General features: G+C 38.5%; 1 protein-coding gene across 1 annotated transcript; it reads left to right on the forward strand.

Annotated features, from left to right (window-relative positions):
• Positions 1 to 2663: 2663 nt before the first annotated feature.
• Positions 2664 to 12860, forward strand: LOC110459681. The gene is made up of 5 exons (XM_021512050.1): positions 2664 to 2846; positions 4599 to 4740; positions 6129 to 6317; positions 8681 to 8860; positions 10349 to 12860. The coding sequence occupies exons 1-5, from the start codon at positions 2706 to 2708 to the stop codon at positions 11422 to 11424; spliced, it is 1728 nt and encodes a 575-aa protein (XP_021367725.1). The 5' UTR covers positions 2664 to 2705; the 3' UTR covers positions 11425 to 12860.
• The last annotated feature ends 1021 nt before the right edge of the window (positions 12861 to 13881 follow it).

Below are 13881 nucleotides of genomic sequence, written 5' to 3' on the forward strand. Positions count from 1 at the left end.
TTGAAGGTAAAAGTGCTCACGAAAAAGGAATTTCACTTTTACTGCAATGAGACTAATATTATTGTAAACGGGGTACACTTCACCTTCAACTCAGAGAGGTTAACATACAATATAGCATTGGAGCGTCAACGTTGACCTCTCCGTATTTCCGTTACATTATGTCAGCAATCTATTTGTATTTTGCAACCGTTATTCGTGCTAAAGTTTTGTTTATGTGAGTTGGAATCTGCTGAGGAAATATGTAAACCAACCTTAATGACAGGTATACAGTCCCACCTACAGCGAAAGCTCAACACAGCATTAGTTTGTGTATGACAATTATATTGATGATTGAACTGTAAAGCGCTCCAGAGTTTTATCATGGAATCTGTTCATTAGCTCAGTTTAGAACTGATGACAAACTTTTCAATTGGATGGGACAAAATTGTTTCTTGTTCGATTTGTAGAATGAACAGCAAACATTGCAATCATGCGTTATTTCTTAAATAAAAGTCATCATCTGAATGAGATTATTTGTAAAAAAAATCCTCCAGCAGATAATGGGTTAAGAGTTCTAGAGTGGGCCTTATAACTTTATAAGAGCCAGGGTAACACTATTTTAACATAGTTTTACAGGATGAATCTTTTCTATCTGATTTAATTCAACAATACCCCAATATGAGTAATATTTTCAACAACTTGTACACTTTTCCAAAACAAATAATTACATTGGATAACGTTTTTTTCTATCCTTTGTAAAGACAACGATTTGATTTTATAAAACGAAAGTGAAAATCTTCACTTGCAATTAAAACTCTCGTAAACTGTTGGAACAAAGTTCTTTGTTGCAGATACCGACCGATCTCGTACGTTACCCTGTTTCAAAGGTTAACAGTCGGTATAAATGTTTTTAATATAATCCAATGTTTACCCTTAAAAGCCGTTGTTGCAAACGATATAAAATGATATATTGATGTCTAAGGATGATATAAGAAATAACAAACATTTTACAGATTGTATTTGATACATATTTGTTAATTTAGAGTGTTGATAATTTAACAAATCGTTGAATCAAATAAGGAACCAACAGATAAGGAAAGAAAACCGACGACAAAAAGGAGAAAAAATAACAGTTTCAGTCATGACAGCACCATTCCAACAGGCTGTCACACAGCCAGGACATCACCGTCCCACCAAGCTGTCACACAGCCAGGACAGCAACTGTCCCACAAGGCTGTCACACAGCCAGGATACCACTGCCCCACAAGGTTGTCACACAACCAGGACATCACTGTCCCACAAGGCTGTCACACAGCCAGGACATCACAGTCCCACTGACCTGTCACACAACCAGGACTGCACGGTCCCACCAAGCTTTCACACAGCCAGGACATCACTGCCCCACAAGGCTGTCACACAGCCAGGACATCACAGTCCCACTGACCTGTCACACAACCAGGACTGCACGGTCCCACCAAGCTGTCACACAGCAAGGACATCACCGTCCCACAAAACTGTCACACAGCCAGGACATCACCGTCCCAACAAGCTGTCACACAGCCAGGACATCACCGTCCCACCAAGCTGTCACACAGCCAGGACATCACTGTCCCACAAGGCTGTCACACAGCCAGGACATCACAGTCCCACTAACCTGTCACACAACCAGGACTGCACGGTCCCACCAAGCTGTCACACAGCAAGGACATCACCGTCCCACAAAACTGTCACACAGCCAGGACATCACCGTCCCAACAAGCTGTCACACAGCCAGGACATCACCGTCCCACCAAGCTGTCACACAGCCAGGACATCACTGTCCCACAAGGCTGTCACACAGCCAGGACATCACCGTCCCACCAAGCTGTCACACAGCCAGGACATCACCGTCCCACAAGGCTGTCACACAGCCAGGACATCACCGTCCCACCAAGCTGTCACACAGCCAGGACATCACCGTCCCATAAGGCTGTCACACAGCCAGGACAGCACTGTCCCACAAGGCTGTCACACAGCCAGGACATCACTGTCCCACAAGGCTGTCACACAGCCAGGATATCACCGTCCCACAAGGCTGTCACACAGCCAGGATAACAGAGTCCCACTAACCTGTCACACAGCCAGGATTGCACTGTCCCACCAAGCTGTCACACAGACGGGATAGCACAGAATCACCAAGCTGTCACACAGACAGGACAGCAACGTCCCACCAAGCTGTCACACAGCTATAAAGCTAGGACACCACCACCCCACCATGCTGTCAGACAGCCAGGACAGCAACGACCCACCAAGCTGTCAGACAGCCAGGACAATACCACCCCATCAAGTTGGTACACAGACAGGACTGCACAGTCCTAGCAAGCTGTTACATAGCAAGGACCATTTAACCCGAATATTAGTAAGACAATTTTAACTGTGATTGATAACAGACAAATAGTATTTGATAGATATACGAATGCATTCGCATTGAAATTGTCCATTTCATACATGTAAGAATAAAAACATTCTGATTTCATTCAAAAGGTGTAGGAAAAATATAAATAAAAGAGCCCCTGTTAGTATCTTATGTTATATAATACGTTATATAATGTGTCGATATCACATTGTTTATGATAAGCCTCTAACAACAGGTATGCGTTTTATCAAGTAGAGGTTATCAGTTCGAGGGAAAGGTCATACACATATTAATGTAACTCCTTCGACACACATTATGTTCTACAGGCAAGATGGCGTCAATATTTAGACGAAGGAACAAGACTTATACACTGAAGGAGTTTTACGAATCAAATGTGACTCTTCCGGTTATCATATACATTGACCAAGGATTCGCGGGAAACAACGCCGTGGAAACTATTGGTGCAGGACAGGTAGGTTTCCAGTTAGTTACTATGATACGATACACTGTCTGCTGTCATTTATTGTGACGTTCTGCCAAAGGAGTACTAGGATATAATACATATTTCCTAATACTGTCAACCACTTAATAATAACAACAATGATGATTGATTGTCTTATACGAGCTAGCCTTTCTGTTCAAAGAACTCTAGACTCTATTTAAGTAGTGATCGACTACATTTCACAGACACACATACATGTTATGTATATATGCCATGATTAATTGTCTTAACCGGGCTAGCCTTTCTGTTCAAAGAACTCTAGACTCTATTTAAGCAGTGATCGACTACATTTCACAGACACACATACATGTTATGTATATATGTCATGATTAATTGTCTTATACGGAATAGCCTTTCTGTTCAAAGGAACTCTAGACTCTGTTAAAGCAGTGATCGACTACATTTCACAGACACACATACATGTTATGTATATATGCCATGATTAATGGTCTTATACAGGCTAGCCTTTCTGTTCAAAGGAACTGTAGACTCTATTTAAGCAGTGATCGACTACATTTCACAGGCACACATACATGTTATGTATATATGCCATGATTAATTGTCTTATACGGGCTAGCCTTACTGTTCAAAGAACTCTAGACTCTATTTAAGCAGTGATCGAATACGTTTCACAGACACACATACATGTTACGTATATATGCCATGATTAATTGTCTTATACAGGCTAGCCTTTCTGTTCAAAGGAACTCTAGACTCTATTTAAGCAGTGATCGAATACGTTTCACAGACACACATACATGTTATGTATATATGCCATGATTCATTGTCTTATACGGGCTAGCCTTTCTGTTCAAAGAACTCTAGACAATATTTAAGCAGTGATCGAATACATTTCACAGACACACATACATGTTATGTATATATGCCATGATTAATGAACGTAATCACTGTTAAGATAAGAATATTACCAAAGGAGAAAACATCAAACAGATAAAAATCGTAGATCAAGTAATATTTAGAAGCGGGAGTACGTAGTTTGGTATTATTTCAATTACCATTACATTCTTTCTAATCACAGCTGTATCTTTTAACATACCCTTACAAATATCATTGCACCTCATTACTTATCAATTAATTCTCTCAAATACCCTAAACATTCAAATTCTGATCAAATTTCTTTTTTTCCTATAAAATGAATAATTTTCTCAAATACCATTGCATTTAATTAAATTGTATTTGTTTCTATCAAAAACAACTATGTGTCCCAAAATATGTATTTTAAAACATATTTGCACCCTTTCAAATACAATTACATTCTTTCAAATACCGTTGCATTCTCCTAGATACTATCACGTGTATACCCAGTGAAATATTAAGTTTGTTGTACATCCAGTCACATGCAAATGTATTAATGATGAATGTCATCCATATCTTTTCAACAAATGGAAGATAAAGATGTGGTAGGAGTGGGAATATTGTAGTACAAACGCTGAGAGAAAATGAGGTTTCAAAAACCAAAAAGGAATTAAAAAGTAAACAAGAAAAGGGGATATTGAAATATGTTAGCAGCATGCAAGGTGGCAAACGAAACGAGGGGCGTTATATCCATGTTTCACTGTATAAGATAGCATGTATTTGTGACAAACATCCGGATGCTCCAGATGAATTAAATAACTCCTTTGACGTACTTTGTACTATAAAAATCAATCAGATTTTGTCTAATATTTTCAAAGTTTTTACACAGATCTACTCTATTTGCAGTATTTCTTTATCCATGCTGTCTACCGACAGAGGCGGGCAATGACAAGAGGCAATATCCCTGCTGTCTCCGCTGATAAATGTCTGATCAGCATTCCGTTGTCGTACCCTATCAAGTTCAGACGTGTGGAGAGCCGGCTTAAAGGTGGCAGTATCTTTTATCTTGTTTATCTGAGAAACGTGCTATGTTTGTGCACCACAGGATATGCGTTTGGTTATTGACACATATACGTTCATTTAAGGACGTGCCTCGCTGTAATACCATGCCGAATGCACCCAGTATAGTATTCTACCCGAAAGATTTTTCTTTTTATATCAGTGTGCACAGAGCACCAATGCATCCTATATTGTACTAATGTCAAATAATTTACAGTATTCTGAACATCGTGGTCCGATTAAGTCATGCAACGAGGAATTGTATATGAGTTACCTCCCTTCGGCATTGTACATGCATGCATGATATAGCTGTTTAAGGAAGACAGAAAGATCTCGATAGAGTTGTCTGAAACAAACCAAATTCTTTCTTAAAATTACCACCCTTATAACTATCTTAACTGTCTTCACGCTGTTTAGATAAGTTGTCAAGAAGCTAGGTGAAATACGGTCGAAATACGGGTATCATAAACTATCTACGCACTACTGTCTAAAATAAAAACTCAAGTACATCTGTACTTTGTTGAACTGCACAGAGTTTACCGTTTAAGTATTTTTAAACAGTCTAAAAAACAAGTAGAGAATTCCGAAGTGTTAACAAAACCGTGTAGGGAAAATATGAACAAATGAAATATGTACTTTGGTAACCATTTTAAATGTACAAGGATAACAAGACCAGGGCCTGTATTCATGAAACCGTTCTCATACTCAAGTATATATTCTGTGCTCAAGCCGAATTTCTTGTTTCGTTTATAAATTAATAATAAAATCTTATTTTGTCAATGATTTGGAAAAAAATCTTGAAGAGACTTCTGTTTTCAGTGTTTACATTTGATTTTTTGATCGTGTGACTTGATTTAAGTGAGTAACAAGAAAGTCGGTTTGCGCACAAATCCATGGTTGAGCATGAGAACGGTTTCATGAATACGGGCCCAGATGTGCCGGAAGGGTAAAAGTCCTCTGCTTCATCAACAAAAACCCGTCGTGTAAATTTAGGTCAAGTCCAATTAATGTCACGTCCTAAGACAGCTCAGGTAGTGACAACAAAACCAAGAGACACACTTATAAGCATAATAAAACCCATCGAACGTCCCAGAAATCGGGAATATCCATATGAAATAATGATGGCGACCATATATTTGTAAACCATATATTGTAATTTTGTCCATCAATAGTCGATATCTATCACAGAAGTCATGATATTCGGAGAAAACTCTTGAATACAGAACCAATAAATGCCATGGTTGACCGATCCTAAAACCCCCGCTTTTTCATTCATTTCCTTTGCCTACCTACGTTTAGTCTAAAACAACATCCGTCTGCAACGTCTGACCATACACGCCATCAACGATTCATATTTCAACTTTTATTTGTCAACAGTTGGACATGAGGATTTCATGTGGTCACTCCTCAGGAAATTTGACCCACCGTTCCAGGTGCAGATGTCTCGGACTGACCAACGCAGACTGGACACAGGCCCGTGCTCCACTACAACATCTGAAATGTCCAATCTCCTTGTGATGGGGAAATACAAAGAAATATATCTCCTCGGAAACCTCATTAACCAAGGTAATACATGTCCTTTCTTTATATTCCTACATTAACGATGGATAACTATAATGTGAAATTAATCGCAAGCCAACTAAACAGTTCAAACCAGCAGAGTTATTGTAAAAATCAAAAGTATTTCAAAGAAATTTTAATGTAATAAAGATATCTCTAAAAGAAATAGAGATTTCTTAAATTGAAATATGTATATCTTTATATGTTTACATTTGCTCTGCATCCTTCCACTGCAATACAATGAGATGGCAAATGTTGTTATGATACTATAACAACATTTATACTATAACAACATTTGCTATTGTAACGTCATCAATCTCTATTGTGTCGTCATCAATTTCATTGCTATCAACATTTGATTTGCGGTTCAAAAACTGTTCGAAATAACTTAATAAAGCATATTATTCCATCAAAATATAAATATAAATAATGAATATTTTAGCAAATATTGTTATGGTCCTATATATATAACACATATTTTTATTGCTGACAAACTTACCGATCAAGATTGTCATCAATACCAATGTGTGTTATAGGACCAAAACAACATTTGTTAAAACGTTCATTGCTTAAATGAATGAAAAATATCTCTAATTGAGTTAAATATATCTTCAAATGTAATAAAGATATCTCATATCAATATGATTTTATCTGATATCGCTATTCTTAATATAATATTTCCTAAATTAGATAATACAGATGTCTTTTAATTTATCATATTTCTCCTAAATTGATACAGATAACTCTTCAATGTATTAAATGTTAATTTGGTTACCGTAGAAAGCACTATGTAAAAACGTAGATTCCGTCTACTGTATTTTTCTGGGTTTTTTTCGAGGCAAACTGAAGACCGCAGTAATTACATCTAGTAAATTTATCACGGATCTACCCCTAATTGAACGCTAATGCCAAGGTGTGCATTGTTATTGCCTTACCAACTTAATTTTTATTAGTATTCTGTTTTTTATTATTTTATTCTGTATAAAATTGAATGTAATCTGGTGAGAAATTCAAGTGTTTAGTAGACTAAACGATATGTTTAGGTAGGTTTTACTGGATATGAAGTTTTATTTAATTATCTATATATTCCAGACTGAACGCTTCCACAGATTTCAGTACGTTTAATGGTGGGTACTGCTCTGATAATACAAATGTCAACTTTGAAATTATCAGCCTCTATTGGTGATATGTTCACATGTGAAAGGTGATATCACCCGAATATATGTGTAAAAGGTAGAGGGAATTCTCTAATGACGTATGGTGCTAATTCCCTTCTGATTGGTGAAGCAGCGTTAAGTGACGAGTCTGTAATATCACACTCGTATATGAGGTGGCGTAGTTATTCCCCAGTTTGGAAGTAAGACAGAGAAATACAAACCTCCGGGGAAATGTTCTTAAAATCTCGGCTAGAAATTTAAGATTCTACTAATCTCACCCGAGGGTCCAGACGAGGGATTCCCCAGTCAAAATAATAGTATGACGTTACGCAATGAATTGATTCTGTAACGTCAACAATGTATTCTGTATTTTTAAAAGGATTGAACGTCTGTCAGATTGCAGTTACAGCCAATATGAATGCAATCTGGGTGACAGATAAATAGAATGACGTCCGTTCACTCATACGGGCTGTCTTTTATTAATTAGTCGGATGAGCCTAATTTATATTTCCTGCTGCCGGCCATTATCCGACCAAAAACTTTCCAAACAACAGTCGCCATTAAAAAATGTTACCAGGCGACAACTGTTAAATGCAGTTTGATGCTCTACTTATATGTGTAGTACAGTTTAATACAAAAGTAAGAACTTGCCTTCCTGTTCTGGAAGATTTCATTGTCTGCGAAACCCGTTAAAATGCAACTTGTTTGAACCAAACGACAACAACAAGATGGCGGCTATCGTATCAGGGGAGTGGTTGCTAACACTGACGTTACGGAAACCATGGTAATGTGACCCGATAATGCAGGGTAACTACAGACTGACTTTCAATAGAGTTAATGGAAAATGGGAAGGGCATATGTAGATATAGGACAGTGAAAGAGAACAACGAATAATTCTCTCCCTTGGGACAGCGTTACCAATCATTTGGCAAGCCTCGTTTTGGCCAATGATCATCCTTCCCCTCGTGGGATAGGTGTGCCTTACATACGCAATGGTGGTTTGTTTGTGTTTTACGTTATATGAACAATTATTGGCATTTAAGGACGCATTTTAGGTTTTGTTGGCGGAAGAAAGACGGAGAACCCGGAGAAAAACCACCGACCTGGCATCTGCCCCACGTTGACCACCACGGCCAATACGCAGTGGTGAAAGATAATATAACGTATGGCTTGGATAGGGAACAAATATTCATATATCTGTTATGATTTTAGGAACTGGTGCCCTTTACTACAAACAGGTGGCAGCCATTCCACTATACTTACCTGACGTCGAGATCAGCGTGGTGGATGGATTTGCGGAGGGCATCAACGACCGGTGGATGCTCTACATTGACAAACTGTACGCATTCGCTCTACAGGAAATTGATCTACATGTGCGTCATGGAAATAGAGGTAAAGATCAGAGGTCAATAACGTGTCTGGACCTTTAAAGAATAAGTAAATAAATCAAATAATTAATTTTATACGTCAATTTAACGATATATATTGTTTTAAATCCTGAGACGTAATTGCCTTTCTAAAAGAATGTCCCCCTAACGAATAGATGGACCGATTTTCAACAAGACAGCATATACTGTAATACTTTTGAGCACAAGTTACTTTTTGTACGGCTTCTTTTGGCGACATAAAAAACTATTCCGCTTGTTTGATTTGACTGATATTCCACAAACTGCACCTTCGTAGTGATCTACATGTAGCATTAATATATTTTTTTTTACAAATCTCGCCAATGAAGTGATTGTAAAAGAAAGGAATGTCATCAAAACGTTTCTGAGTAAAATTTAGTCACGTTTATTCGCCCGCTCTGGGATCCTGCAGGTAGGGCGTAAGAGTTGTACATACTGCCCTCAATTGCATGATCGTAAGAGGCGACTAAATTTGGGATCTTATCTTTTCTCTTATTTCTAAACAACTTTCTTCTTCCTTATGTCTCCCTTGACAATGCCTCACTTTTGGCCTTTAGTTGAGCGTTCGTCCCTGTGAGAAAGGCTTTTGGTTCTGTTCCCTAGCCGAGACATACCAGAGTCTGTAAAAATGTTAGTTTCTACTCCTGCTTAACGCTCAGCAATTTAGGAGTGGGACGACTGGTTCGCCCGTTGTCAGTAAAATGTGACCGGGTTGGGTGTCCTGCTGGGAAAATTCGGCAGTATGTTTCATTGAGGTAGCACTATTAAGTCGGCATCAATTCCGCGCTATCACAAGGAAACAAACACGAATATACCGCAGCCTCCAAAAACACACACGCATTCGCTGCACGCATGCATCTTGCACAGAAGGGGAGGCCGTCCTTAAATGATCATGGCTGTTGATAGGAAGTTAATTCATACTAAACCAAACAAATCGCCCTCTCTGCCGATCAAGCAAGTCACTGTCCCTACTAGCATACGTAATCACTGCCTCTGTCCATCAACCTTTGTCACGGTCTGCCAAATATGATGCTGTCTATAGTAACTTAATAACTAATGCATACTTGTATAACATCACACAGTATCCTACTAGTCTCACTCAGCTTATAAATGATGCAATGAATGCATGTAAATATCAAGGATATTTGACGATAAACAATGAAAATAATTCGTATCTAAAGCATGATGCTAAATTCCTCAGTAGGGATGATAAATGATCTGTTTATTTTTCTACTGAAACAAAAATAGTTCTTTGTCTTGAAGTGCCGTCGTTTTATACCAGTAATTCTGAAATATTCAGACAAAAAGTATTCAAACGTTATTCTATCAAACTTCTGTCACATAAACAGGTAAGAACCAATGATGGTAAAGGTAAAACATATAGTTTTCATTAAATTATTTTCACAAACACTCCAATATCTTTTATATAATGCAATTAACTTTATCAAAGTGATTTGTATTTTGTACGTTTCAGACATTTCCATTTTTATCGAGGATAAAAGCACGTTGGCCAGGTCTGAGATGTGTGAGTACCTAGTTCCCGATCGTAACTTGTTATTACAAACGTCCGAACACAGACAAAACCATACAACGCCCAACTCACGACAGTATCAGCCTCCACTGAGGGCAGATGACCCGCGATATAACCAGGACCCAACAGCTGGTGATAACTCAAACAGAAAACGACGTGAAGACACAGTCAAGTCGTCGCAGACACAAACAGACGGAGATGACGAGGTAATCGTTGCATTCAGTCGAGATTACACACCATTAGATGAAATTCGTGACCTGAAAAGGCCAGTCCCAGCACCCAGACAGCGGCAGCCCGTTTATCCGACAGCTCCACCGGAAGATATCAGTCTGCCGCCGATCTTGCCTCCAAGAAAGGAAAATGCTTTACACGTTGAACCTAAAGAAATAGAAACACCGAAATATAGTTCTTCTAAAAATCTGCAAACAGATGAGGATGAGAGAGGGGAGGAAGTAGAGGAGAAGGTAGAATATGAGAGGAAATCTCGGACAGCCATACCATTTTACGACAAGAACAGACCTGATACTCTAAAGAAATTGACAAACGAACTGATGCAAATGTGCGAAAGAAAAAAAGAGAGTGAAATTACGTCACCTGTCATCCCGGAACCGGAAATCGATTACGATTTCTTACCTCCAAAACGACTGCCAAATTCATTGCGAGAGCGTCGTAAAGACGGGCGAGAAACAGACAACGAGTACGATGGTGGGAAATATCAAAGCAGCGCACGTTACGTTACACACCAGGCGCTGAATGACCCTAAGACAGAACCAGGTCAAAAGATGACCTTTGACCCTCAAATGCCCTTCGATCATATGACCATAAACGACGTTATTGAAGTGCTGAAAATGCTTAATCTTTATAAATACGAAGCGGCATTTCGATCTGACATGATTGACGGATTCATGCTGAGTGGTCTTACAGATGACCACCTTCGCGATTGCTTCGGTTTTTCAGTTCTTGAATCGAAACGTTTAATGCACTTCATCTTACATAGACATCTGCCAAAGAAAGTATGAGCCATTGAAATCAGCTGCAATGCAACCAAACGTCCCGATAGGTTCCGAATTGTTGCAAATGCTGATCAGAAAAGGATGAACACATGTCCTACCAACCCTACCAGCACCTCTAACCGTTCACTGTACCAACGGTCAAAAACAAAAGTCAACACATTGCACTCTGAAATAATCAGGAATGACTAATATTCAGGAGAAATTGATCATGATTGAAAATAAAACCCTTATCTAGCTTCTCATCATTGATCTACTATGACCGTATTGGTTTATGTAGTGGTAACTTTTTTTTCTATGTGACTTGACAGATGTATCATTATAAGCTACTTCATTTTGATGGTTTGTTACTGTGAAGGTGCTTCCTGAACTTTACAGGGACAACAATATAGCTACAGAAGTGAACGGTTACTTTCAAAAACAATTGTTTTCTTTGGTTTTAAGTCAGTTTTAGATACTAAGTTTTAAGGAAGGTTACTGATGTGTCCATATTTTTCAAGTCACGTGCGACTCCGTGGTTCCCATTGCTAACTGCACGCCTGCACTTTTTTCATAAATCCTTGGATGTTGACATCATCATGAAACGAAGATCATGAATCTTTAAAATAACGTGGGCTGTGGGAGGTGTTACTACTGGAATTATCGTATACACGTGATTGTTACGTGCCTTGGACCGTGGGAGGTAAATAATACTATGATTATGGTGTTTTATTTGATTGTGACGTACCAGTGACCGTGGTAATTGTATCATTATACTGGGATTGTCATGTGGAAGACATTGTGACGTGCCTTGGACCGTGGGAGGTATATACTTCTTGGATTATCGTGTCGTCGTGATTGTGACGTAACTTGGACCGTTGGAAGTTATGCTCCTGTGTTATCGTGTGTGTGTGATTGTGATGTACCTGGTGCCGTGCGAAGTGTATGGTTCTGTGATTATCGTGTCCACGTGATTGCGATGTACCTGGTGCCGTGCGAAGTGTATGGTTCTGTGATTATCGTGTCCACGTGATTGTGATGTACCTGGGCCCTGGGAGGTATATTGGTTTAACATGTCCATGTGGTTGCGACTTATCTGGCGGTGTGAGATGTGTATTATACTCCGATTATTGAGTCCACGTGACAGTAAACGTACTTCGGTTACCTTGTCAACATGATTGTGACATACCCTGGACTTTGGGATATGTTTCATACTGGAATAAATGTTTGATATTTTGTGATAACTAGCATATTTCCAGGGTGTTTGGTTTATATCATCTTCGCAAGCCCAGGGTTAATTTCAGGTAGGTCTACATAGACCGGATCGGTACCCTTGGCCAGCGATTATGGATGTATATAAGAAGGTTGACATAATATTGTTTCTTGACACTTAAGAATCCCCGTCCCTCCGCCTAAAAATGTAGTGAGGCATTTTTTTTTTCCTACGGCATCGCTATTGCATAACCAAATCATTTCTGAACAATAACCCATACCTTACGGGAGTTTCTTCAGATTTTTTGGGATATTATGAAACTTCGATATTTTTTTTCATTTTTTTTTTCAATGGAACAAAATAAAACAAAATACTTTTTATTTGATGCAACAATGGTTTATTAGAAATATAAACCATAAAAATAATAATAATGTCAATATTGATGAACAAAACACAAAAAAACTGAGTAATTTTCTAACAATAATACTAAACGAAATCTATTCCAGGGAACATAACAACAACATTGTCGAAATGGTAATCAGGGGCAGGTGACTCTAACACTGAAAAACGACAGTGGAATTATTTTGTGTTTTGCTCTGGCTGGGACGGGGATCCTTAACGACGGATTCAGAAAAGTCAGACATCATAAACGTAGCTAAATGCCTGTTTTCGTCGTTGGCCGAAGCATACTCTCGGCTCGCCCAATCAATTTTCTTTTAACATCTATCACGGTTTTGTGCTATTGATGAACTCCTTTCTATTTTAATAGCAGTCCGATGTAAGCTTGTATTTACTTCTTTGCTTACACTTAAAGACCGAGTTGACCGCTGTACAGGCAATCTATGTTAATGAAGCTCGTCTAAGTATACAGTAAGCGTCTTGATATCCACTACCGAATACGGATCTAGATATCCAATACGTTATCAATACCATCTCCACTCAACCCTATCATGAAGTTGAATAGGTTAAGGATTTGGCAACCTGTCTGGTGTATCTAAAATAGATGTAAACTTTAAATAAATATTTTTGACCCTACTTAGGAATCATCTCTGTGATACGATCGCATTCTCCCTCCGGGTCATGTATCAATTAAGATTCTTTAGGAATGACATGAAATGGCGCACATAGTTTACAGTACGCTTTAGAATAGTTGAAGTAATAGTGCGTATTTATACAAAATATTGTATTACAAATTACAGGTTTTATATTTTATTTCTTTTCAATGTTTTCCTAATTACATCCGCTCCTACAATCGGAAACTGTGTTTTATTTTT

The sequence above is a fragment of the Mizuhopecten yessoensis genome, unplaced genomic scaffold (genome assembly GCF_002113885.1).
Source record: "Mizuhopecten yessoensis strain PY_sf001 unplaced genomic scaffold, ASM211388v2 scaffold10185, whole genome shotgun sequence".
Lineage (NCBI taxonomy): Eukaryota > Metazoa > Mollusca > Bivalvia > Pectinida > Pectinidae > Mizuhopecten > Mizuhopecten yessoensis.